Source organism: Drosophila suzukii, chromosome 2L, assembly GCF_043229965.1.
Source record: "Drosophila suzukii chromosome 2L, CBGP_Dsuzu_IsoJpt1.0, whole genome shotgun sequence".
Lineage (NCBI taxonomy): Eukaryota > Metazoa > Arthropoda > Insecta > Diptera > Drosophilidae > Drosophila > Drosophila suzukii.
This window is the reverse complement of record NC_092080.1, coordinates 20,128,123-20,154,564: the sequence shown is the minus strand read 5'-3', so window position 1 is coordinate 20,154,564 and position 26,442 is coordinate 20,128,123. Positions and strand designations below refer to the sequence as shown.

Genomic DNA, 26,442 nt, shown 5'->3' with positions numbered 1-26,442 from the left:
GTTGTCGGCTATAATCGCGTGCCAATTCCCAGGCATTATCTGCCGATATTAAATCTATCTGGCAAAGTTCCAACCAAGTTTAAATAGATGGGTCTAAAATGTGTTCGATTATATTGATCTGGGTTTTTTTGGAGTACGTAAATGGCTTGTGTTGGTACTTGGGAAATACTCATTGTAAAGTAATAAAAGCTAACCCTTAAGACATCATACATAATCATGGATAATTATTTATTGATCTTAAAATAAAAAAAATAAACATAGTTTATTGATCTTAAAACTTAAACTCTCATTAAGCTAGACGCTTCAGAAGGTTCCAATTAAGTAGAAAACCCAGTATTGACGCTTTTTAAATATGTGTGCTAATGTCAATCAAATAAAATATTTTTTTTATTAAATGTGGAAATTTTATTCTTAAGATTAGCACACTGTTACCCAACAGGCAGCTTAATCTAATCGGTTTTTACAATAATAATACAATAATTAGTCTAAGCGTTAAGTTAAGTTTTCTGGCTAGGCTGTTGGGGTGCTCATTTAGCCTTTCCATGTATTTCAGAGTAAGTTCCTGCATCTTGTGTCCAAGTTTGGGCACGTTGAGATCATGTTTGATGTCTCTGGTCCCCATAAGCCACGGAGCTCCAGAGTTCCATTATGTCTATTGAGTTGCGTATAAGGAAAAGACGAATTTTTTTTTTATTGTTAAGACTGTCATTTTCTAGAAATTAGAACCTGAAAGCCTTGTTCGACTCAACAGTTTCCATGACTATCTTAAAGAGTTGATCCAGCCTAGCGTTTATATCAACGATTGCCTTCTCTAAAGTAGACAAATTCCTGTTGGGATTGCGGTCATCTCCAGGTATATGTGCGACAGACTAGCTAGCTTCAGTGCTGGTACTGCTCGGAAGGCTATTTTTTGCCATATTTGCATAATAGACGCCATCTCTGGTGGCTGGCATGGAAAATAGTTGACCGTGTCGGCTTTCGTTGGTCCTATTATTCGATGCGTTGCTTAGTTTTACTCCAGCTTTGAGATTTTTGCTTAATTGTATCCTGACTTTGCAGCCCTTAAAACCAGCACGGTGGTTTTAGTTGGTAGGATGATCCCCGGCACAATTCCCAAAAACAGGCTTCATTAAATAGCAAAGTAAAATAGTGTCCAAAATTTTTGCATTTATAACATTGGTCGAGGTCCTTATTGCGAGTAGCCTTTTCCACTCTATCTCTGTGCCTTCCAATTTCTTTAATTTTTAGCTACTCGGCGACATTCGGAGTCATCTTGACAATTTCATATATTTTGCCTATCACCATCACTTTGGCTGTGAAATATATATGTTCTTCGGCACCAGCTTAAATGGCTTGTCCTTAAGGAGTTGGTGATGCCAAAACTCGCAATTTAAGGCAGTCAGGCTACGGACCACATTGCGGAATGCCTCTGCACTGTCAGTGTATATGCAAGTAATTTCGAATTTAGATGTACGTATCTCAAATTTAGCTACAGAGATGATTTCATCTACGGTTTGTTCCAGAGTGAGTATATTAGTGACCTTTGTAACACATATGGGTGGAGGTTTTGGCTTGCGCTTAGCCATTGGGCTCAAACCTCTTATTTTTCCCCATATCCTCAAAAGAGTTCGTTTCTCAGCTAAAGGTGCCAATCAGTTGTTTCGCTCGGGCATTATATTTATCGAACTCGGTAAAGACACCCTGGTTGCTGATTAGGAGCCTAACACCAATTTCAAATTTCGGAAAAGCCCTATTAGAAAACACTCTAATGGGGGAGTTACGGAAATATTTCCCACCCAAAACACCTTTTAACATGGTAAGAAACTACACTCAGAGAAAAAACAGTTCTCAGCGTTCTTGATTTCAGTATTTTCGATATCAAAAGTGGGCCAAGATCGATTCATACTAAAAATCCTAAAATCGTCATCGAAGTCTTCTCGGCGAACGGGCTTTTGAGAATGGTCGATCTCGATTTCGAGAAAAGCCGTTCTTGGTTTCAACATCGATTCGATTCCGATTTCGAGAAGAAAATAAATCTTGGAATCGTTGTGTCTCGCCTCAAACCTCATACACCACAAATATTTTAAAGATCCATACTTTTTAATGGCTTTCGCATAATGGACCATAAAATGGTGTTTAGGCTTTACTTTGCCAAATGATTTAACGTAAATAGTGTGATGTTTTTGCACTAAGTTTCGTAGCGTTTCTAATTCCTTTTTCCTATAATTTGACTAAAAAAAACTCTATTACATCAAGAAAAGTTAATAACATTTTTCATTCCTAATTACCGTGTGGAACTCTGTCTCCAATCATTAAGGGCAATAAGTGGGTAAGACATTCTGTTTCGCTTGCAGACGTTTTTAAATTAAATGTTTTTAGTCGATTCTTCTATATTTTTACAAACGAATTGTCAACTTCTCCGTATGGAAATAGCGATTTGCTGCTATTTATTTTATTTAAAGTGATTATTCTGTAATTAACTAAAGAAATAATAATGTTGCAAATATCAAATTTATATACGCCTTCGAAAATGTCATGCATAATGTCGAAACCAAAATTATTTATAACTTTAAACCAGTTTCTTGAAAATGATTCAACTGTTAGACTTGTAATAAGATTGTTCAGTGCGTAAACTTTCAACACTTTTGAAAGAATCTATTTCCATTTCGGGTTTCGTTATAAAACAAACGCGGCAATATCGCTTTGAATTAAATGATTGGATATAACCAAGTATGCTGTTAACAAGTAAGTTGTCGCCAACAATCAATGATTATATAAACCGCACTTTTTTCAAGCCGTTTTTAGTTCTTATTTTTAATGCACTCTCAAGAACATTTAATTCCCGCTTTTTAAGCTTGTCTGTCGTTATGATTGCGGAATGAAAAATGTATTGAAATTAAATATTTTGGCTTCACTATAGTGACGACCTTCAACATACAAAAGTTCTCATATTAACTTCTATGACAAAAACTCGACTAACGTAGTTTCAGGTTTCATTTTGAAAATGGCCTAAAATTCATTTAAATTGCAATGGAGTGTCGTCTTGCAATGGTTTTGGTACCAATGGACGCGTATTTTGGTATAGAACATGCAAAAACTAAAAGATCTTCTAAGCTTAATCTTTTTTACTTTCACCGCATTTTTTTCTGAATCAATAAATAAGCCGAAAAGATCTTATAACCAAAATCCATCACTGAAGATTTTAAATTCTGCGTCTATATATAGTAGTCGCCTTCGTCCACTCTTCTGGGTAATTGTAGTGCCGTCCACAGGGATAAATACTAGTTCCAATCGCGCTTGGTTGGAAGAGAGTTCCACACATATGATAATTTAAAAAGTCATTAATAAAGCCAAATCTCTTGAAATACTCTTGCATTTATTAATTTTATTACAAAAAGGCACTCTTGCATTTAATTTTTTTACAACGAGGCACTGGTATCCTCGATCCACTGCTTGAGGGAGGGGACATCGGCGTAGACACCGGGGTAGTTCGACCAGGCACATCCTTGGCCCCAGGAGACGACGCCCACCTGCTTGCCGTTGGCCACCAGAGGACCACCGGAGTCACCCTGGCAGGCGTCCTTCTTCTCGCCGGTGGCGCAGACCATGGTCTCCATGATCGATTCAGATCCATATTTGTAGGTGCTGCTGGCGCAATCCTTGTAGTGCAGCAGGTCGACGGCCACCTGGAGCAGGGTGTCAGGGGAGGAGCAGAAGAGGAAGCACTTGGTGCCCCAGCCGGTGACGACGGCACTGGTACCGGAAACGGGCTGCGAGCTCTCCAGTTCGATGGCCCGGATCTTGCTGGTCTGGCGAACAGGGGTGCTCAGCTTCATGATGGCCACATCGTTGACCATCAACTTGCTGTTGTAGTCCTCGTGGAACTTGAAGGCCCGCACGCTGACCACCTCACCGCCGGAGCTCCTGGACTTGGATCCCAGGCGAACCTGCAGCTCGTTGGCGGCATAGGACTGCATGCAGTGGGCGGCGGTGAGGATGGTCTCCGAGTCGATCAGACTGCCGCCACAGAAGTGGGAGCCCTTGGTCGTCTGGATGGACACCTGGTAGGGGAAGCTCTCGATCTCGGCGTCCTCGCCGTTGACGATCCGTCCGAAGGGAAAGTCGATGTCCGGGTGTCCCTGGCAGGAGGCAGTCAGGGCGACCAGCGCTACCACGCTCAATACCAAACGATTCATTTTCAATGGGATCACTAATCTAAAAGCGGTTCGAGCCCTCGTCTTTTATAAAGCACCTTATCGTTTGACCATTCTACTGGCTTTGTCTCCCAGGCCGTAAATCAGAGCCTCCCTATCAGGAGTCTCGCCCCCTAACGCAATTCTAATGTCTCATGATTAGATGACTTTGCTGTCGGCCATAAACGCGTGCCAATTCCCAGGCATTATCTGCCGATATTAAAGCTTAATAGATGGGAAAATCTAAAATGTATTCGATTATATTGATCTGGGTATTTTTGGAGTACGTCAATGGCTTGTGTTGGTACTTGGGAAATACTCATTGTAAAGTAATAAAAAACTAACCTTTAAGACATCATACTTAATTATGCATCATAATTAAAATGAGCTCTCTTCAGCCTAGACGCTTTAGAAGGTTTTAATAAATGAGAAATCCCAGTTTTTACTCCATTTAAATATGTGTGCAAATATCAATCAAATATTATAACATTTATATTCATTTTCTAAAGTTCAAGTTATTGAAAATCTCTTTAAGGAGTCATCAGGCGTTCTTGAATTACTTTCAAGATTTTATAAAATAAATTTTTTATTTTATTGTGAATTTCAAATAATTTTCAGTTTTAATTTCAGGCAAATGAATAAAAAGCCAAAAGTCTGCCTTTAATTTGTTACAGGTTTAGTCATTGTAAACGTTTTTGTATCCTGTTATGGAGTGAACTTCTTTTAGAAAAATGGGATGACAATGTCAATATCACATTTCGGAATGGTTATACCCGTTACTCGTACAGTAAAAGGTTATACTAGATTCGTCGGAAATAATGTAACAGGCAGAAGGAAGCGTTTCCGACTCCATAAAGTATATATATTCTTGATCAGGATCACTAGCCGAGTCGATCTAGCCATGTCCGTCTGTCCGTCTCTCCGTATGAACGCTGAGATCTCGAAAACTATACAAGCTACAATACTGGGATTAGGCCTGCAGATTCCTGAGATTCCTGCGCAGCGCAAGTTTGTTTCAGTAGAGTGCCACGCCCACTCTAACGCTCACAAACCGCGCAAGCCTGTGGCGCCCCCAATTTAAATATACAAAATTGTAACTGAAATGTATTGGTCTCGTCAATACCTATCGATTGATCCAAAAAAAAATTTGCCACGCTGACTCTAACACCCATTACTCTTAAGTCTGTCTACTGCCGGTAGGTGGCGCATTTCAATCTCGCTTTGCTGCTTGCATATCTCCATTTCCCTTTGGTCCCATTAGCTGAGTAACGGGTATCTGATAGTCGAGGTACTTGACTATAGCGTTCTTCCTTGTTATACCCGTTACTCGTAGAGTAAAAGGGTATACTAGATTCGTCGGAAAGTATGTAACAGGCAGAAGGAAGCGATTCCGACCCCCTTAAGTATATATATTCTTGATCAGGATCACTAGCCGAGTCGATCTAGCCATGTCCGTCTGTCCGTCTGTCTGTCCGGATGAACGCTGAGATCTCGGAAACTATGAGAGCTAGGCTATTGAGATTTGGCGTACAGATTCCTGAGCTTCTTACGCAGCGCAAGTTTGTTTCAGTAGACTGCCACGCCCACTCTAACGCCCACAAACCGCCCAAAGTTGTAACTCCTACAGTTTTGATGCTAGATAGAAAATTTTAACTGAAATGTATTGTTCTCATCAATACCTATCGATTGACCTAAAAAAAAGTTTGCCACGCCCACTTAAACGCCCACAAACCGCGAAAACCTGTGACACCCACAATTTGCATGCTAGATAAAAAAATTTTAACTGAAATGTATTGGTGTCGTCAATACCTATCGATTGATCCAAAAATAAATTTGCCACGCCCACTCTAACGCCCATAACGCTTAAATCTGTCTACCGCCGGTAGGTGGCGCATTTTAATCTCGCTTTGCTGCTTGCATATCTCCATTTCCTTTTGAGTAACGGGTATCTGATAGTCGAGGTACTCGACTATAGCGTTCTTCCTTGTTTTATTTTACAGTTCTCTGATAAGAGCTGTCAGAGAAATATTTTTGGAGTAATATATTGTTCCAATTATTTTTCAACTGAACCTACATCTTAAAATGGGTTTCGTAATTTCAAATTTTTTTTTTGTATTTTGTTTTTTGCGACAACTTGGTTATAAACAGATTTTGTTATATTAGAAGTGTATATTTATTCAAATTTAACATTTGTTCTGCTACCTATGTGGTAGCTTGAGGAGATTGTAATTATAGGGGATAACAAAATGTTGGTTTCCAAGATTATACATTAATTCTATTTAATTTACATTTTAATTTCATTAGACTCTGGAAAGTCAGTCCTTTAAGCAAAATCACACTTAGGTACATGTAGTAGGACTCGTGTCGAAATGTCTGAGCCATTCATTGGACTTGTGGAGAATGTGACACAAGCACATTTTCTTGCGTGGATGCCTATATTCCATTATGCAGTCCACTTTTTAAAACGTGTGACGTACTCCTGCAGTACTCCTGACCATAACCGCAGTGTCGTCGGCGTATGTTGTGTCGAGGATGTTATCATCATCAACTTCGGTACAGCCCCAGGAATCTGGCATATCCGACAATTACACTAAATTTCCTTTCCAATAAGAATTCTGAATGAGGAGGAATAGCTGTGGCGTTAGTAGGTTCTTTAGCTTGATTAGGAGACCTTCGTGACATACCCTTAAAGACTTATTGAATGTTCATGGCTTCCAGAGCAAAATTTACCACGCGATGTAGCTGTTCAGGTGTACCGTGACTTTTTCGGAAGCCAAACTGCCGCTTAGGAAAAGCTCTGCTTGCACTTTCTAGTCCAAGGATCCGATCCAGTATCACTCTGTCCATCATTTTGCCAAATGCAGGTAAGAGGCTAGTTGGCCTGTATGCATCTACTTTGGTGGGTTGCTTTCCAGGCTTGGGAATCATCGTGATAATAGCACTTTCCGTGCACTTAGGTAATCACTCAGCCTTAAGACGCTGTTAAACAACAAGCCTATAAATAGTAGTGCTTTGGTGGGAAGAATCTTCAGGAACTAAAGCATTTTGTGGGTCCAGATTGTTTCTATTTTAGTCCGGAGGATGCCTTTGGTTCGGGGTAGCAGCTGTCGCAGCAGTGTATATTTTTCCCATAAACATGCATCTTCAAGATAATCTGAATGGTTAATCACAGTGTTGAGACTTATGCTTCTGTTCAGGGTTTCCTTAAACTTTTCAACGAAAGAACGGGCGGTAGTATTGACTTCCTTATGGCCTTGTATTGCGGTACTTAACTGAGCGTTTTAACAATTGACAAAGGATCCGAGGATAGCTCGTGTTTTGTTTCGATCGAAAGTTTATTAAGTTGAACTCCGTTGAAAAGTCCAGAGCAGTTGGCGTAAGTCTGGATTTGGATAGAGCTAGAATATATGCCCTCTTGAAGACGCTTTCCCCGACAACAAGATCTTAAATTGATGCTTGACCTTAAAGTCGCCTTCAGCCAAGAATTTCGGACACAGAGAGGCTAGTAGCTGGTCGAAATAGTTTTTGTCCAGCTCACGCTGGGAAGAAAATACATTGAAGCTATTTTATGGACACCTCCATTTGTTGTAAGATCGAGTAAAGCCAGCTGTAAATCAGTTCATGTTATAGACTCAATCTGAGTGTAAATAATGTTGGTCTTAATAATAATAGCAGGAACGCCTTTAGCTGTGTTATTAGGCTAATTGGCAAAGTATTGGTCATAACCAGGTAGGTACATTTTAAGACTGGGACGAATATGAGTCTCAGTAATGAGCATTTGTTAAAGACTATGAAATTAAGAAATCGGTACATTTTGCTTCTCCGATTTCGCTAGGTTAAGTCTTCTAAATTTAACTTGTTCTACTTCCACTGCAGTTCCTTTTAAACGAATTGGCTTATTAAAGACCTTATTAAAATTAAAGAAAATCACAATACCTTTTGATATTTATATCGTTATGATCGGACTATCACTGCAGATTTTCAATTCTGCGGCTATATGTAGTAGTCGGTTTAGCACATTCTTCTGGTACGCTTCGTGACTACTTGTACTTGTAGATCCAATCGCCCTGTGTTGGAGGAGATTTCCACCCATATGATAATCTTAAAAACAGCCATATCTCTTGAAATAACTTTGCATTTATTGAACTTTTTACAACGTGGCACTGGTATCTTCGATCCACTGCTTGAGGGAGGGGACATCGGCGTAGACACCGGGGTAGTTGGACCAGGCACATCCTTGGCCCCAGGAGACGACGCCCACCTGCTTGCCGTTGGCCACCAGAGGACCACCGGAGTCACCCTGGCAGGCATCCTTCTTCTCGCCAGTGGCGCAGACCATGGTCTCCCGGATCGATTCAGCTCCGTAGCTGAAGGTGTCGCTAGCGCAGTCCGTGTAGTGCAGCAGGTCAACGGTCACCTGGAGCAGGTTGTCGGGGGAGGAGCAGACGAGGAAGCACTTGGTGCCCCAGCCGGTGACGACGGCAGGGGTTCCGGAAACGGGCTGGGAGCTCTCCAGTTCGATGGCACGGATCTTGCTGGTCTGGCGAACAGGGGTGCTCAGCTTCATGATGGCCACATCGTTGACCATCAGCTTGCTGTTGTAGCCCTCGTGGAACTTGAAGGCCCGAACGCCGACTACCTCGCCGCCGGAGCTCCTGGACTTGGATCCCAGGCGGACCTGCAGCTCGTTGGCGGCATAGGACTGCATGCAGTGGGCGGCGGTCAGGATGGTCTCCGAGTCGATCAGACTGCCGCCACAGAAGTGGGAGCCCTTGGTTGTCTGGATGGACACCTGGTAGGGGAAGCTCTCGATCTCGGCGTCCTCGCCGTTGACGATCCGTCCGAAGGGAAAGTCGATGTCCGGGTGTCCCTGGCAGCAGGCACTCAGGGCGACCAGCGCCACCACGCTCAATACCAAACGATTCATTTTCAATGCGATCACTGAACTCAAACAACTTCGCGGCCCCTCTTTTATAGTGCACGTTATCGTTTGACCATTCTACTGATCTTGCCTTCCAGGCCGTAAATCAGAGCCTTTCTATCAGGAGTCTAGCTCCCTAACGCCTTTCCAATGTCTTATGATTAGATGTTTTTGCTGTTGGCCATAAACGCGAGGCAATTCCCAGGAATTATCTGATGATAGTAAATCTATCTGCCAAAGTTCTTAAAGAGTTAAGATAGATGGTAAAATCTAAATTGTGTTCGCTGATATTGATCCGGTTATTTTTGGAATACTTAAATGACTTGTGTTAGTAGCACTTTGTACTTAGGAAATACTCATTGCGAAAAAATAAGAACTAACCTTTAAGACATCATACTTAATGATATATCATAGCTTTATTGATCTTAAAATAAACTCTCATTAACCTAAACGCTTCGGAAGGTTTCTGTAAAGGAGAAAACCCAATATTTACTCCTTTTAAATATGTGTGCAAATGTCAATTATATATTAAATAATTTTTATTTATTTACAAAAGTACAAATTGTTGTACTGACAGCTCATCTCTATCAGGGGTCTAGCTCCCTTACGCCTTTCCAATGTCTCATAATTAGATGTTTTGTTGTCGGCCATAAAAACGTGCCAGTCCCCAGGCATTATCTGCCGATGGTAAATCTATCTGACAAAGTTTAGCTAGACGGGAAAATGTACAAAATGCTCGCTGATATTGACGATGACGCGTTAGTAGCACTTGGAACCTGGGAAATTCTCATTGTAAAATAATAAAAACTAACCTTTAAGCCATCACTACTTAGTCATACATCATAAATTAATGATCATAACATTTTTTTAAAGCAGAGAAATAAATATTTACCCCTTTTAAATATGTTTGCAAACGTCTATTAGGTATTATAAAATTTTGGTTCACTTTTATAAAGACAATTTATTGTGCTGACAAGCAAATGGAAACAAATTACCAAAGTTTGTTTCCTCGCAATGCCATAAACCAATTATGACAAATAATCCGAGTTCTTTAACCTACAATCCCGAGTGATTCGGTTATCTTAACTCGATGTAAAAACCTCAGAATGCATTCACATGCCGGAGACAGCTGCAATCTGCTCAACCAACAGAGCAGTCACAAAGAACCGCGAACAGAATAAAGCTTTATCTTATCATGCAGACTCTAAAGCCAGTCCGTAACTAACTTTCGAAGGACACCGTGGTTTGGGTGGGGGATAGTACAATGTGGATATTTGGTAGTGTAGAACAACCCCTTGGGGCCGCGTACAAGACAAACGATGGCGAACTGAGTTGAGTTGACCAGCCACGAGCAAGTGCAGCAAGAAGTTAACATGACCATGAATTTGAGCTGCCAAAGTTCATTTTTAATTTAGCGCACACACAGATCCCGATCCCAGTTTCCCGTTTCCTGTTTCCCCTTCAACCAGAGCAGGGAAACGCACTCCAAGGAGAACAATCTATTAAATCCGCAAAGGACGAGCCATGGAGGCAGCGGCATTGCACGGGATTCGAAAACGGTCTCATGTTCTTCTTGTTCCGAAAAGTTGTTGATATCTATTACCGAAGATTTGAAGCAGTTCGCCGGCATCTCAACTTAACTTAACTCCGGCAGGAGTCGCCCAAATCGGGGCAAGGATGTGGGCGTGCATGTCTGTTGTGGCAGGGACTTAAAGACAGTTGCCAGTTGAATGGAACTCACTGCCAACTGGGCAACTGATGCCGGGATGTGGGGATACTGGGATGCAGGAGTAGAAGGAGGAGTGGTCGGGTTCGGGTGCCCCCTGGCACATCCACATGTCTGACATGACAGTTGGTTATGCCGGGGCCACAAGGCACGTAGCGCATTGCAGTTAAGATTTGGATTTCCTTCGCCGGGCGTATCAAAGGAAACAACGCAAAAAATCTAGAAAATACTACAAAACACTTATCTGGGTGACAAATAGAAAAAGAGCTGAATAAAAGGCGTTGGCGGAGGAGCTTCGAGGGGGGTTCGAGATGGCAGCGGGTTCCAGCATTGAAAGAAAAATGTCTCTGAGTAGATTAAAAAAAATATGAGGAAGGGGATACAAACGAAGCGAAGAGTGACTGCAAAATGGAGCCATACAAAGCTAGGAAATGGCTCACGTTGTCGTTATAATAAAGGCTCCACAAGGCACAAGGCCACAGTGGGATGGATTGATATAAAAGGGCTCTAAAAAGTATAAAATAAAATATCAACAGATCAACCATTTAAGATTGTGTTGTTGTGTAAGCTAGAAAATACGAATAATGATTAGGTTCTAAATTTGAAGTAAATGCCTTGCTCAGTACTTGGTATGCTATTTATGAAATAGATCTTTTCTATATTAAATGAACTACCTTCAAGCCGCTATGCCTTTAATATAAGTTTAGGATGTTCTCATGAAATAAGTAAATAGGTATTTAAAGTAGGTATTTAATCAGTGCTATAGCAAAACAGTAAAAATTTTAACCTGTTAAGGTTATATGAGTATAAATAAACCATGCGGGGATCCACGGGTGGGTGGATATAGGGGTTAAAGCCCTCACTCGGGTTAACAAGTATATGTAATGTGTATTATATTCCAACTTTTTTTAATTCTCCTCTAACGTAAACCAATGCGTCGCTGCCCTTCTTTAAATCTAAACTACTTTAGTTCATTGTAGGAAGGTATAGATGTTTGGAATTTGTTGAGATCAGATACGATATGATCATGCGCGGATCCATGGGGGGATATAAGGGAAAGATCGCTCCACTCAGCTTAAAAAGTATATGTAACATGTTTTTATTCACATTTTTGATTTTTGCTCAACATATTTTTGTAAATCCCCCACAACCAAATCCTGTATGCTTTATTTTCTTGCGATTATAAATATATTTAAAAATCTCGAATAATATGGTCTGCAATGAGTTGACTACCCCTTTTAACCCCTTTTTCCCTACATAAAACCACTGTACCCGCGACATGGTCATGGCTGCTCATATGTGTGTCGCTGTTGTCTTAGCATCGACCGCCTAGACAACCTGCAGGCGATTTCCCCACCGTTTTTGCGTTAGTCTGCTGTTGCCATTTTGTTCGCAGTATTTATTTTTTCTATCAACGTACGTACTTGCTGTTGTTGGTAATATTTGCAAGGCGACTTTATCTTAACAAGATCGAGCCAAGAACCGGGGACCGAGGACGGAGGACCCAGAACTAGTGGGATGTGAGTGTGGCGAGTGTTTCTGTTGCGTCTGCCATTCCCTGTGTCATTTAAAATCATTTTGCAAGTTTTGAGCTGACTTTGAGTTTGTCTTTCTGTTCCACTTACCCTCGACTTTCTCTACAACATCCAGGCGTCCATTCTTCCTGTTGTGCGTTCAGTTCATGTGCACGGATTTGTTTCGTTATCGTTTGTTGGAGTGTCAGAAGAGACAAGTGCGGGACCGAGGCCAAATTGCTGGGAAGAGGAGCCAAGGGGCCAAGAAACCGAGTGTGTGTGGGGTCGGAAGGCCCTGCAAACAAAGCCGGGGGCTCAGCTAGTGCTAAGTCCATCAAGTGAGCAGACAAATACCCACGTTCGATCCGATTCGATCCCAGTTAATTCGTTTACTGCTCCGGCCCACAAAGGAGGTTAGCCCTTTCCCTCGAAAAGAGCCTTATAAAAGGCTAACAGCAGAACAAAATGCATTTAACTTGGCACACTCCCCATTACTCACTTCATTTTATGTTTTCCCAACTCAGAGAGCATTTTTCATTTGGCCAATTTCAGCTAAATTAACTTTACCTTTTCCAGTCCTCTCCAAAATAATATTCTGACCCACTCATAAAGCACTTTTAACTTTCGGACAGACACTCTGCTCTACTAAATCATAAAAAGAGATGAAAATATGATGTGTCCCGGAGACCGTAAAACATTTGAGGAGAATCCACAAAAAGCGAAACAAAGCTCCCATTCCGAGGACATTTTTATACCGGTTCGGGTTTTGGGGTTTCGGGTTCAGGGGGTCCATAAAACTCCTGGCGGGAGTACGGCGACCATTTCTGGTTAAGGCGCCCACATACGAGCCATAAAAAGAGTAACAACAAATACTGAATTTGTTATTAAATAACAACATAACGATATCTAATTTCAAGGGCCGTGTGCTGGTGTAGGCTGAATAATATTTAATAAATTTCGTTAGATAGGTATGATACGGGGGGGCGAGCTGCGACCTGGGAACTGGGTGCTGGGAGGTCATAACCATTGCATATTTCTCCCGGGGGTGCCCATTGTTGCCATGGCTGCCAGTTGGAGGCTCCGCCAGTCGGCCTATTAACCACATTTTAAGCATAATTGAATTTCGTGCATAAATTTCGGTTTATGGGTCGTCGCAGGGAGACCACGACCCGGCCAGATTATTACATTATTTACTGGGTGTGTTGTGTGTGCGTCTGTGTACATTTGTTGCCGCGAGCGAAAGAGATGGCCGGCTGCAGAGCGAAAGAGAGAGGCGACCAGGTGGCGCCACCAGACGACAGGGGCATCAATTTTATATGACTCTCTGTTGTTTCGTGCTTTTTTCCGCCTTTTCAAATGGTTCATTGCCTCCCGCTGCTGCTGGAGGACCCGAAAAAATATTTATTAAATTTCCCTTTATGATATAAACACAAACATGCGACCGAACACAAGCAATTGGTTGCAGTCTGGCCTCTAATATGTTTTGTGGCTAGCAATAGGATAGGGACTAGGCTCGGGGATCACCGATTGGGATTAGTTCCAGGCTAGATTGACCATTGGTTGAAGAATAATAGGGGTAAGTAAATAAAAAACCAATTGCATAAAAATTTGTTTGAGTTAATCTCATAACAATTTATAGTAAGGTTTCTTATGGTTATGGTTCAATATTAGTATTCTTAAAGTCTTAACCTCCTTGAAATTGCGTAGTTTTTTAAGAACTAATAAAATTGTGCAATAATACGAAAGACTACAGGTGTACGAGCAAAATCAAAGCATTCTTATCACAACCTGCTAAATATTGCTAGTAAATAACAAAGTTATCTTTACAACAGGACACGTGTAATACTCTTTACTAGATTGCACCTTTAATATGATACTATATTACCAATTTCATTCTGCAATTACCCAGAATTATCCAGAGACAATCATGGCCATGCTCACCAATTTCCGATTGAGATCAACCAAATCCAAGCTGGCGAAAACTTCTGTGGCGGAACAAACAAATCTTTGGCTCCCCAAGCCAGCAAAACCAAAGTTGCCAAACAAACAGTTGCCGCTCCATTTAACCGACTTTCCCTGCTCACCCACACATATGCTGCAGTCATATGTTAAGCCTCAAAGCGTTGCCAAAAAAAAGTAGGAGAAATGTGGTAAAAAATGCCAAGTATGTACAGTGAAAGTTCATTGCCGCTTTTTAGGCGCCAACAGAAGCTTACTATGAAAAATTCCGCGCAACAAAAAAATGGCAGCCAAGAACAGAGGCAACACATCAACTTTTTATTAGCTGCAAAATAAACACATGGGCGGGGAGGGGTTCCCGAAGGGGGTTTAGACTGAAGAGCAGAGAGCAAGACGCAAACAAGAAAACAAACAGCCGACAACACAAAACGCAAACAGTGGCGGCAAGAGTTGAGTAACAAATATTTACAGCGCGGTACAGACTGGGCCAAAACCCCCCAAGCCACCCTCAACTCGCCACCCCACCATTCAAGCCAGGCTATTTGGCTTTTTTTTTGTTGGTTAAGACACTGCCAAGGACCCACAGTCAATGTCGAGGCTCTCGCCGCGGTCCTTCGCGACTTAATAAATCTTATTAAAGTGTGCACAGCCTCTAAAATATGCTACGTTTTTATTTTTTTAGCCGCCACCCGGCGGAATTTCGCCCGTCATTTAAAAGGCCCACCGAAAAGGACGAGGGGTCTGTCTACCTTGTTTTTGCTTTACATAAATTTATTTCTCACTCCGCCGCGGCGGACTATTTGGCATCGAAATCGCAGGAGGGTCGGGTCGGACCGACTTTAATGTACATCAATTTGGCTTGATTGTCGGACCTATGGCCGTGGGTTGGGCGGGACTGCAATTGGGTTTCGGTTGGGGTGGAAAAAGTTTATCCAGAAAATGTTATTACACATTATGACTGCCGGTGGGGAAGCCTGTTTCTTGATTTATGGCCAGTGGCAGCTACTGTTGCACTATTTAGGTAACAGAAGCTAACCAAATAATATAGCTCTTTTTAAAAACTGGATTAAAACAAATAGTTTACTTGTTTAACTTTAGTTTTTGAGAAACCTAAAGAGAAAATCCAATGGTAAAACATTAAGATGTAGGTAAATTAAAATGGAAGTGGGTAATCTCACTTTTTAACAATGGCTGTAACATTATTCTGCGAACTTGGTACTATAAAATAATAATTGTTTTCATTGCACAGCAAAGGCTTCCATAAACCATTTCTACTTTTTAGAATAGAATTTGGGTGATTCTGAGCAAAATGCACACACAAACATATGTTTTATCACCTACAATTATATGAGGAGTGTGCAAAAATAGCAGAGATAATTTTCCAGTATAGCTATATGTCAAATTATAAGAAAGTCACTGCTACACCTAGAAATTATAAATTTTTTATACATTTCAACACATGGTGGTTGACCTATAAGGTATAAATTTATTTTCTTATTAACAAAAATCCTTAAAATGTAATATTTAATTTTTTAAAGAACATTTACGTGTTTTATATCATACCCTTTCCCCCACAAACATCTTTGGATATCCCTCCGAAAGGACATTATTCTTGTCAACATGGGCTTCCCTTTGGGCGGCACCTTGGGGTTTGGTTTTGGGGATATCGCCAGCAGCCGGCGCCCATAAATTTGCGGTCTTAATTCAGTTTAGTGGCCTGCCCTCGATTTTGTTTCGCTGTTTTTTCTCGGCCCTCTTAATCGCGCTAAATTAGATACAAGCCGATGGCCATGGCCAAAAGCGATACAGATTCAACTGGGCTTAGCATCCCACTGCCAATGGCCTTTTTGGTCTTTCACTTTGGCATCTAAAACAAATTATCGAATTAGTCTGTTTTTGTGTGTGGCCAATTTTTATTAGCTGTTTAGCGCTTTATTTGGTTAAGAAAATTGATTTTCCCTTTGTTTCTCTTCGAAGAATGCTGACCAAAAACAAGATAATTGCCGGACAGTAAATTAAGTTGGCCCGTGCAGACAGCTGTGAGAAGTCTACGTAATTGCAAAAGGAATTTCGCCCTATTAAAAACGGAATTCCCCAGTTTCTACTTAAAGTTCTACTTATCTAATCGCTCAAGTGCTTTTGGTTGGTCAAATAGGAATTCCCCAGGGAACTGGTCATATTTTTAGCAAGTGGTATCTGATTAAAGTAGCAAACCTTAATAGATATTTTATTTAAATTTCAAGGTGACCATTTCTTTGGTTTTTATTATTTTTATTATTTTTATTGCTTTGAATAAATAAAAGTGCCTTCGTCGACCCAATGTCGTCATCAGCGTGACTTGTATAACCTTTTGGCATATCATAATAATTGTGATAAGCATTCGCCGAATGCAATCAATCATTGGCTGTAGATGGCCAGTCCAGTCAGATTGATTGCCCATTGGTTTGGGACTCGGATTCGGATTCGGATTCGGAATGGTATTGGGAATGGAAATGGAATCGCTGTTGACGGATATCATCTGAGAATCGAGCTGTTGACTCAGTGCAGTCCGCACACACATTCCCGAATGGATGTTTTTCAGGAGAATAAGTTTTCACACGTCCCCATATCCTTTGGATATGTCCTTGCTCGCCCTCTTTCCTGCCGGCTGCCTTCTGCTTTTATTAAGGGGCCTTCCGCCGCCTGAATAAACACTATGGCTGACCAGTGAGCAGATTTCTTTTGTCACGACTCAGGCATCCGCGGGCAGCCGAATACTTCTCGTGGACCAGCTCGAAGAGCTCCTGCTGGAAGTATCCGTGCTCCAGAAAGTGCGTATCCTTGTGGCCACGCCGCCGTATTTGCTTATCCCTCAGCCGGAACTCGCGCCACAGCAACTGGATCTGCAGCCATTTTTTGGCTATGAATTCGAGAGTCTTTCGCTCGGATGGCGTCTTCTTGTAGTTGGAAATCGCATGGAAAATGAAATTCGCACTGATTTGTTGCTGCAGCGCCAATTGGTCCAGTACCAGGATATCTGCAGAATCCTTGTGACCCCCCGGAATGGGATGGCTGGTGCTGAGCTTCAGTGCCACAATGTTCGGCATTATAATTATTTTTTCACTGTTTAATTTATGGCTCGCACTGTCACTTATTATAATTTATTCGCCAGTTTCAGCCTTGTCCAATGTTTTTAATTAATACTATTAGTTTCCCTGCTCTGCACAAAGCCCGTCAGTTCGGCGGTATTTCTGCAACTAAATGCTTGGAATTAACTGCCGTGCTTTTATAGCGATTTCAATATGACTTTGATAAGCCCATGGACATTCGAATAAATTGTCGAATAGTGTGGTTTTATTAATAGGTCATTTCGCACCTGATAAAAGATAATATGAGGTAAGGCATGCGAGTTATGACGACTCTTAAATAAGGTACAGGGAAAGTAAAAGTATATGTAATAGTATTTAAAATTCCAATTAAAATGGTGGCTACTTAAAGAATTTAAGATACATTTAATTAAAGATCTTTAAAATTCTTATAATATTTAAGTAGTTATTACTTTATACTTGATGTAAGAACCGTAGGTTCTACTTAAATACCCTACATTATTGGAATATTTTTAGTGAACTGTCACATTGAATGGCCAGGAGTGTGGGCGGGACGGGAAGATAAAGCCAAAATACCAGTTATCAAATCACGCTCACGGATCCAACGGCTGATTCATGGGGGCCAGTCGTATGTGCGCAATGCGCTATCAGGGAATTATTGGGCGATAAGCTCGATAAGCCCCTGTCCGCACACACTACCTCCCACTACCACTTCCAGGAACCCCTACCAAAAACGCAGCCATAAAGTGGCTACAATAGGAATAGGGCCCGTCCTGACACATTAGCCTACTCAACAAAATCGTCAGACCAAAGTCAATGAACACAATCGTTAAGCGTTGCTCTAGGCAACAAAATTTTATCACCCCCAAGTGGGTGGGATTTGGAAAGGGGCTGGTCCATGTCGAAGGGGGGTTTATGGGGATCAAAGCGTGACAATGTTTGTCGTCAAGTGTCGCAGACTCATCGCTGATAATTGTTACGATTATCCACGCCCATGCCATCATTATCACGATACGCCCAGTACCACTTAGAATTCAGAGGGAGTTAATTGGGGGTGGGGGGTTCAAACCCATTCGACTGCTCCTTACACTCATGATTTAATTATGTTCCCATTGCATTTGTGAAGTGGAGCTCAAATCACGACAAAGCTACAATTTTATGTACATTGAACAAAAATGATGAGATGGCGAAATTCGCATAAATAAAGCAGCTTTTAGTTAACGTTTTTAGTAAAAATAGTTCCCAATGAAATTATCATTTGATTTAAATATTCGTCGTTGGTTTTTATTCCCTTTTCACTTCTAAAATGTATTCAATAATAAACTCATTACCAGCGCTCATTGGCAGCTGATAATTCCTATTTACAATTATTTATAAAACTTATCACTGCTGTTTAATAACATGATACATATTAATATAGCATTGAATTTGCTTTTAATACTGCTTTAAATGATTCAAATCAAATGAGCTGTCAATTGTGACCTTTTGCCATTGGCCATTTCTATTTTTGATGGTTGCTCACATTTGAATAAATTCAAATTTCATTATGGCTGCATCAAATGTGCTGTTAACACTATAACTAAATACATTTTAAAAACCAAATGATGTAAATAATAAATGACTTTATTTTCAGTACTACATATCGTTTTAATGTGCATTATTGTCATTTATTATTCTAGATTCGAAGCATCTGAACTTTTTTTTAGATTTATTAAAAAATTTAATTTTTGCATTGAATTTAAATAAGCAAACCCAAACAAACATAGTGAGGGAGTTAATGAAATTTCTGGTTGAAAATCGAAAAAAATAATGACAAAGTTTGAATTATTATTATGACTTTGGTCGAAATTGAATGGTAAGTACATTTAAATTGGTTCATAAATTAATTTTAAGAATATAACGAGCCTAGAGAAAAATTCCGATTAAAAGTAAATTAAATCCTGATTATTATTTGTAAATACATATTTGCTGATTGTTGCGAGAAAATAACGTTTTCAAAGTGAAAACCATAAATGATTTTGCCTAACGGCTACAATTAAGTTTTTCATAACTGTGGAAAACTCTTATTGCAATGACAGACATCAATTATAAAATTATTATTTTTAAATATTAAGTTAAAATTGTTTTAATAATTTTATCTCTACACGAATCAGGTTGGTTATTTTTCAAGTTCTTGAAAGAAAATTGTTAGTTATTGAAAATAAAATATTTTAATTAGCAGTTGCTTAATAGATAAACGTTGTTCAGTTCAGCTGATTGCAATTTTTGCATTTTAAGCTAAATGCTCATTCATATAGGATGAGTAACATTGGAGACACCCACAATCCAGCTTTTCCCACCATCGCATATGCCATTACCATCGGCCATTCCACATTAGACACGCTTCATTCCTTTGCACATTTCATTGGTCAATTGACTGTGAAAACCTGTGAAAACAAAAACACAACCATGGTAGGGACAGCAGGAGGACCGAGGTCCTGGCCAACAGGCCATGGAAAATTACTAATGCATTTCTGAAGAGTTTTTCATCAACTAAAGTCCCCAGCAGCAGCTGCTAACTGGATGTTACCTGTAACCTGACTCTCGCTGCCATTCTTTAAGGCAAATATCATTAGCATTATGATGCCACTCCACTCCGCCCGTCGGCCACGTCACACCCACTGCCATCCAGCTGGGTCCCCAGCTCCATTTCCATGCGGAATCCCCGCTGCTGTGGGCCATCAGCCACCTTCCGTATTCCATATGCACATTTACACAAACCGCTCTGGGCCACTCCTTCACACAACCTGCGGACATGTCAAACAAGTGGGAGCACACCGACTTTCTTATATCCTTTTCAGGACCATCTTAATGTAAGAAATATGAATTCAAACTTGTATTTTGGTAAACTAAAAATATGAGCTTTATATTTAGTTATAATACACTTTAGAGATCCTAAGTTATTAAAAGTAAAGCTTCATTAAAAAAAATATAAATACCATTAATTATTTACCAGCTGAGCAATTTATAAATTAATAATTTTTCTATGCCTTTATTATTTTAATGATATTAAAAAAAGGATATAAACGCTTGAAGAAGTTACATGTTCTTTTACCCGAAATAAAAGGTGTAATTAAAGTCTTGAATAATAATCGAAAGAATGCAAATGTTATTCAGCAGTTTTTCAAGTACCAAGGATAATATGAGCTTTAAAGTTCCTGACAAGTTTTATGTTTTTGCTTCTTCAGTGGCAAAGATAAGTAGCACGACTAGCTACAAATGAACAACAACGTGGACGGGAAAGGCAAGGCAAACGCACGTTGAGTGAGAAAAATCATGTGCGCAAATACAGAGCAGATTGCAAAATCTATTGCCCGCTTGTAGGCGCAAATGTTCACTATGCGCTGCCTGCACAGTGGGTAAAATTGTATTTAACTAAAGAAAAATATTTTTTGAGTTCCAAAAAATTATGTTATCAAAAAGATATTAAATGTACTTACTGCCAGAAAAGTTAATTAAACAACCGGAGTCAAACACTCAAAAAGTATTCGTTTTCTAAAAAATGTTTCATTTAAAAAAAATTTATTTTATTAAAGGATTTAAAAAATTCGTTTGATTTTTGACCAACTGTCTTTATTTTAAAAAGTTAAGTTAAAAACCTAAATTAAAATTACAAAAAATTACAATTAGTGAACTTATATGTTTAAGCTATAAAATTTGTTAACTAAATCCTGTCAGAAAAATTCGAAAAATTCACTCAACATTTTTAAAATTCAGAGCGAATAATTTTAGTGATAACTTGACCCACTGATACAACAAATTAAATATATTAATCCGATGTTTATTTCATTACCTATTTTATCAATTTTAAAATGATATGTGCAACATTTACTGGTCCCACTGTGCACCGTCAACTTGTGTGTGAGTGGGCCGTGTGTGGTTGTGTCAGTTGGTTGCCTGTGTAAGTGTTGCAATCGAGTTGCCTAGTGCAACTTTTTGCTATTCCATATTACTTGAAAAGCAGGCGATGCGAGCGATAAATATATACAACATATTTCCATTTGCAGGATTGCATAAGCTAAAGCCACCTGGCCATATTTCAGAATGGTTGGCGGTGGCTGTGGTGTTGTTAGTGGCTCTACTTGTTCTGGCTTAACCTTTGGCCCACGCATGGCAAACGCAGCCAGTGCTGGGTATTATTTTATTCAATTTTTGTCAATTTGTTGCTTGGATACCTGCTAAGATCCAGGTAGACAGCTTGAGTGTGGGAGTGAACCATTCAATCAGCAAGAATTTTCACCTCTTCCGAAGCCACCAGCACCCACTGACTGGCTAAAAATGAACTGCATACGTCTAGGCCCAACACTGTTTACTTTGGACCGGGCCAAAAGCCAGTCGACCCGGGAAAATTGTTATGAAATTCTCAGCTCACTGCAATTTTTCTGCCTATCTCAATCTGTGTAAAGTGGCCTCGTTGTTTGACAAGTTGTTGGAGTTGTTATTCGTGTTTTTGGTCCTGTTGTATTGTTGTTAGCCGATTGTGCTTCTGGTTTAAGCCATTGATTGCATTGAGCTTGGGCCTCGTTGATTTTTGACTTTTTCCATCCAACCAGCAGCAGCAGCATCAGGCTGAAGTTTTTAAGTCTTTTGGAAAATGTTTTAGCTCCACTCCAACTCAGTGTCCCTTTTGTGGGTTGGTATGTGTGTCTGTGGATGAGGACATAATCTGACTGATGTTGACTGAATGGATAGGCATTTTAGTAGGCCTTCTGCATTATCCGGACGCACAAGACAGCTCTGAAACGAAAGTTGAGGAGTACTTCAAATATCCTGCATAGTCAACTTGGCCTCAATATTCCTGAGCTGCATATATCCGATTTTAAGTACTTGTAATTGCTATTTCGGCAGACGGATTGCGAACATGATGGAATCCAAGTACCAAAGTAAATGCAGTTCAGCATGCATCGATATTTAATAAAACCGTAGGAGCATAAGGATTTAGTACGACTGATGGCATTTTTGTATGAGGTTTGCCAAGTTTGAGCTTTGATATTGCCAAATATTCACCCAAGGTAGCTGATTTTTACATTCGACTAGCAAAAGTTAAAGGAAATTTTTCATTGATGGCATCCAAGTACCAAAGTAATTGCAGTCTCAACATGCACAATCACCTTCCTAATGAAAGACATTTCGCCCGAAATATCGAATTTATTTAGCCACACTTAAACTTCTGCATTTGCCCATAGACACCTGTACAACACCTGAAAAACATTTTAACCCCCCGACGGCGGTGCTGAACTATTTTATTTATTTTTCCCTCGGATGCTTTGTTTCGAAAAGGGCGTTATTTTAATCACCGCTTTGCCGAAACCCGCACAGCAGACTCACCTGCCCCCGCTGCGACCTTTGCCCTTGCTGTTGCAATTCCTGCTGCCCGGGAGCAAAAAAGCTGGAAGGGTGGGTTCTACGAAAATATGGGGTTGGGGGGTGCGTTACATAGTTTGCAAATAAATTAGAATTTGCTACAGCCAGCGGCAAGCAAATTAGAAACCGCTTGAACTACACGAGGCGAAATGTGCGTGTTATAACTGCCAAGCACACAGATACTCAGGCACACAGGCACACAGATACACAGATACTAACACGCACGGAAGTACACAGCCCAAAATGAATCTAACTGCCGCCAGCTAAATGTGCGTGCAAAAGTAAACACGAAGCAGCCGATGAATAAGGGCGGGGGCGGAACGGGAAAGTGGGCGTAGAAATGGGTGGGAGTTTTCAGGTGTGGGGTCACAAAAACAACAGAAACGCCCAGAGATGAATACCGACAAAAAGTCAGAAAACGAAAGAGTAACCCCAAGTAAACATAGTTCTTGATTGTAAGTCTGACTTGGAAATAGGTAGGGATCCTGTGAGTTACCTGTATATTAATAATAATACTTAAAGTTGTGATCCTAACATTTATAAATTGAACAATATAATATATACAAAAATATTTATAACGTGTGCATATAGAAATTTCAAAAACAAGCTCTTGTAAGTAAATACATAGATAGATGTTCCTATTAAAAATATATAAAAAATGTTATCCTTTAAAATTCTACTTCCGTTCTGATGAATTAATAAAGAATATTATGAGCCAAAGAATATCATATTTTGTCTGTCTAATAATATATAGTTTTTCTGAACCTTTTGCTTCCCTATTGAATACCCAATTACCAAAAACTAAGTAGCTAGTAATGGGTACCTTTACATCCTAGTAAACTCTCTTTTTGCTGGTAAACTAACCGAAAACACCTTTAGCCTCTTTTTAGAGCCAGTCAACGCCTCCGTCGCCTTTGGGCCCGAGAGCCCTTTTCCCGTTGCGGAGCCCACCACATGCATTTCAATTAACGGCCACCGAAAGCACTCCACTCGCAAAAACACGTGCTCCTATCGTCCTGGCCACGCCCACACAACAGTCGCGGAGGAGTGGCCGCCCATCCAAGGTGGCTCCTGGCCACATATCCACATTGTTTATGCTGCGGGGACTGCACTTTATCAAAGCGCCAGGCCGGGCCGAAGCTAAAAACAAACTGCGGTCACCAGCGCCATTTTGACTTACGACCCGCCATCTTTTCTGATACCCTATATGGTGGATAGGTCAGAAGATGATCGGAAATTTTCCAGATATGTATAGCAGAGTTCGCAAGAACGTCTTTTATTTTTACGATTCATTTATTATATTTGTTTTTACCTTTCGTGGCACCAAAATTCATCTACTAACGTATACTCTTTTGCTAGCTTAGTAGTTACAATAAATCACTTTGTATAGTATGTTCACAATAAGTCAATATTGATTATTATACATTGCAATTGTAACTAAAACTTCCAACAAAAGTTAATTTTGTAGTGTTAGGATATGAGTAAATAAATCAAATATTAATGGAACAAGGATTTGGAACTGATGGGACAATTGGGTTTCTAAATAAAATAGATGAGTTTGCCATAGGAGAAACTTACAACAACTAACTACTCAGTTTTTTATTGAGTCACCATTTAATAAATACTTTGAATTAGCTAGCTATTAGACACTTACTTAGCCTCCAATTGTTTGACAAAGACTTTTACAACACTCTTCCAAGGGTAGTTGAGTGTCTGATTTTGCTGCACTTCCTGTTTTGAATCTGGGTGAAAAAGCTTTTCCCATGGCACGCGCACGCACTTCCGGTTCTTGTTGTCTGTTACCTGCAAGTTACCTGCCAGGAGTCGGTCAACGGACCAAGTTCCCTTCGCCCAAGGCTGTTTGGGGAGCTGTTTGTGGGGGCGGAAGGAGCACATGCTATGTATTGCTCCCCAGCCATCGCCCCCCGGACTGTATATTTTTGTTACCCATCGGAGGACAATTTTGTCAGCTGCATATGCAAACAATTACCGCAAAATAAAAGGTAAACAAAATTACTTCCGAGCAATTTCGCGTGCAAAAGCATGACGCACACCCAGGAACCCCTGTTCACCGAGTCCTGAACCTCCCATTTAAGGACTCCCCCCACCACCGAGCATCCCTAATGCATGTGTCTATATGGCAAATTATAACTTTTGCTCGTTTGGCAAAGAATACGCGGTGGGGCGCCGGATAGAACTCTGGGAAAAATTGATTTCCAAGCACAAATTAGGGTAAATAGGAAAAAAGGTTGTTAACTAACCCTTTTAAATAGTTTGCAACTATGGTAATACTTATCGGTACCAAAGCAAAAGCTGTAAGTACATTTTTTTTACATTTAAGTTTACTTATAACCATTTCTCAAATAGGAAAAAAAAAATTTAAATACAAGACATTGGAAATCAGTATATTAAATATGCTGTGGGCTGAACAAATATAAAGACCTAAAATTTAGGCGTTGTTTCATTATATTTTAGAAAAATTACCTTAAGATGGTTCCTCAATTGTTATTTCTCCTAAAATATAATGACAGATAAATTGTTTTAGTTGAGTTTAGGGTGTTTGGGCATTTCTGCAGAAACTAAAAACTACTTTACAAATATTAATAACAGTTAAGTTTACCTTTTTCTTTAACAATCTGTCTAACCCGTTAACCTGTTTTAAAGTAATCCATCAATCAACGAATTTCCCAAGCTAAAAACCAGTTCTATTTATTTAAAAAAATACCCACAATTGACTTAATAGCCTAAAAGTGGCCAATCGTGCAGCATTATGACCCGTGCTCGATCCAAGGGTCTCATTGGGCCTGGCAATAAGTTTTATACAATTGAAACAGTTCCAAGCAATTAATTTCTCCACTTAACACGCAAACTTAAAGTGTAAATATTGGTTTCTTTTGCTCTGGTTTCTGCCACTCCTCTGACTTTCTCTATCCCCAATAATACCTCCCTTTCATTCCGCTCGCCACAACCGCAAAGTATGCAATTATTATATGAAAAGAAATCGAGTGGAGAAAGGTTGGAGATGGAGTTATTCGAGTATAATTTCAATGGGCGCCACAATCGACTTTAAAAAGCAGTTGAAACTTTTATTCTTTTATTCCTTTTTGAATTCTCTCGCACTTTTAATGATTTTTGTTGTAGCTGTTGGTTTTGGGGTCTTTAATTGGCCCACACTCGGCGGGATATCTTCAGATGCAGCTCACAGTTGGGCGCCATTATTACTTCCCTTGCATTTACCTTCAGTCAGCCCTTTTTTCCATTTCGGGCCAGGCCAATAAAATGTCTGAGTTTTGTCTCCTCCCCCTTGGCAGCCCACTGTGCATTTGGTTTTATCGGCTCCGGGCTTTTGCCCCAAGGCGTGAATGGGTTGAAAGGCAGCTGTGGAACTGTACGGGGGATCTGGGGTTACGGGCACCGAGGAAACCGCTTATCAGGCAAATTTCTCGCCTTGTGTTGGCGCGTATTATTGAGAAATTAAGCGCTCAGCGTGTGCATTCACACACAACACGTAGCAAAGGGGTCGGGGTGCTCCTCGTATTTTGCAGCCACAAAGCGGAAGTTCCAAGCTCCGCTTTTATAGTCAGAAAGCATCATCAGGTGGGGCTTGACAAAAGTTAGGACGAACTTTAAAGATAAAACC

The 26,442-nt window shown here is 40.3% G+C and overlaps 3 protein-coding genes across 3 annotated transcripts; all 3 read right to left on the bottom strand.

Annotated features, from left to right (window-relative positions):
* Positions 1-3,355: 3,355 nt before the first annotated feature.
* On the bottom strand, positions 3,356-4,223 carry LOC108021417 (trypsin-like). Its single transcript, XM_017090129.4, has one exon. It carries the CDS (start codon positions 4,194-4,196, stop codon positions 3,420-3,422), a length of 777 nt encoding a protein of 258 aa, XP_016945618.3. The 5' UTR covers positions 4,197-4,223; the 3' UTR covers positions 3,356-3,419.
* A 4,087-nt stretch (positions 4,224-8,310) lies between these two features.
* Positions 8,311-9,120, bottom strand: LOC108021415 (trypsin-like). The gene has a single exon (XM_017090127.4). The coding sequence runs from the start codon at positions 9,118-9,120 to the stop codon at positions 8,344-8,346; it is 777 nt and encodes a 258-aa protein (XP_016945616.2). The 3' UTR covers positions 8,311-8,343.
* Positions 9,121-16,513: 7,393 nt separating this feature from the next.
* On the bottom strand, positions 16,514-17,542 carry LOC108021420 (uncharacterized). Its single transcript, XM_017090131.4, has one exon. The coding sequence runs from the start codon at positions 17,397-17,399 to the stop codon at positions 17,007-17,009; it is 393 nt and encodes a 130-aa protein (XP_016945620.2). The 5' UTR covers positions 17,400-17,542; the 3' UTR covers positions 16,514-17,006.
* Between the last annotated feature and the right edge of the window lie 8,900 nt (positions 17,543-26,442).

Coding starts and splice junctions, on each gene's coding strand:
- LOC108021417 (XM_017090129.4), bottom strand. CDS start 4,196: ATGAATCGTTTGGTATTGAGCGTGGTAGCGCTGGTCGCCCTGACTGCC.
- LOC108021415 (XM_017090127.4), bottom strand. CDS start 9,120: ATGAATCGTTTGGTATTGAGCGTGGTGGCGCTGGTCGCCCTGAGTGCC.
- LOC108021420 (XM_017090131.4), bottom strand. CDS start 17,399: ATGCCGAACATTGTGGCACTGAAGCTCAGCACCAGCCATCCCATTCCG.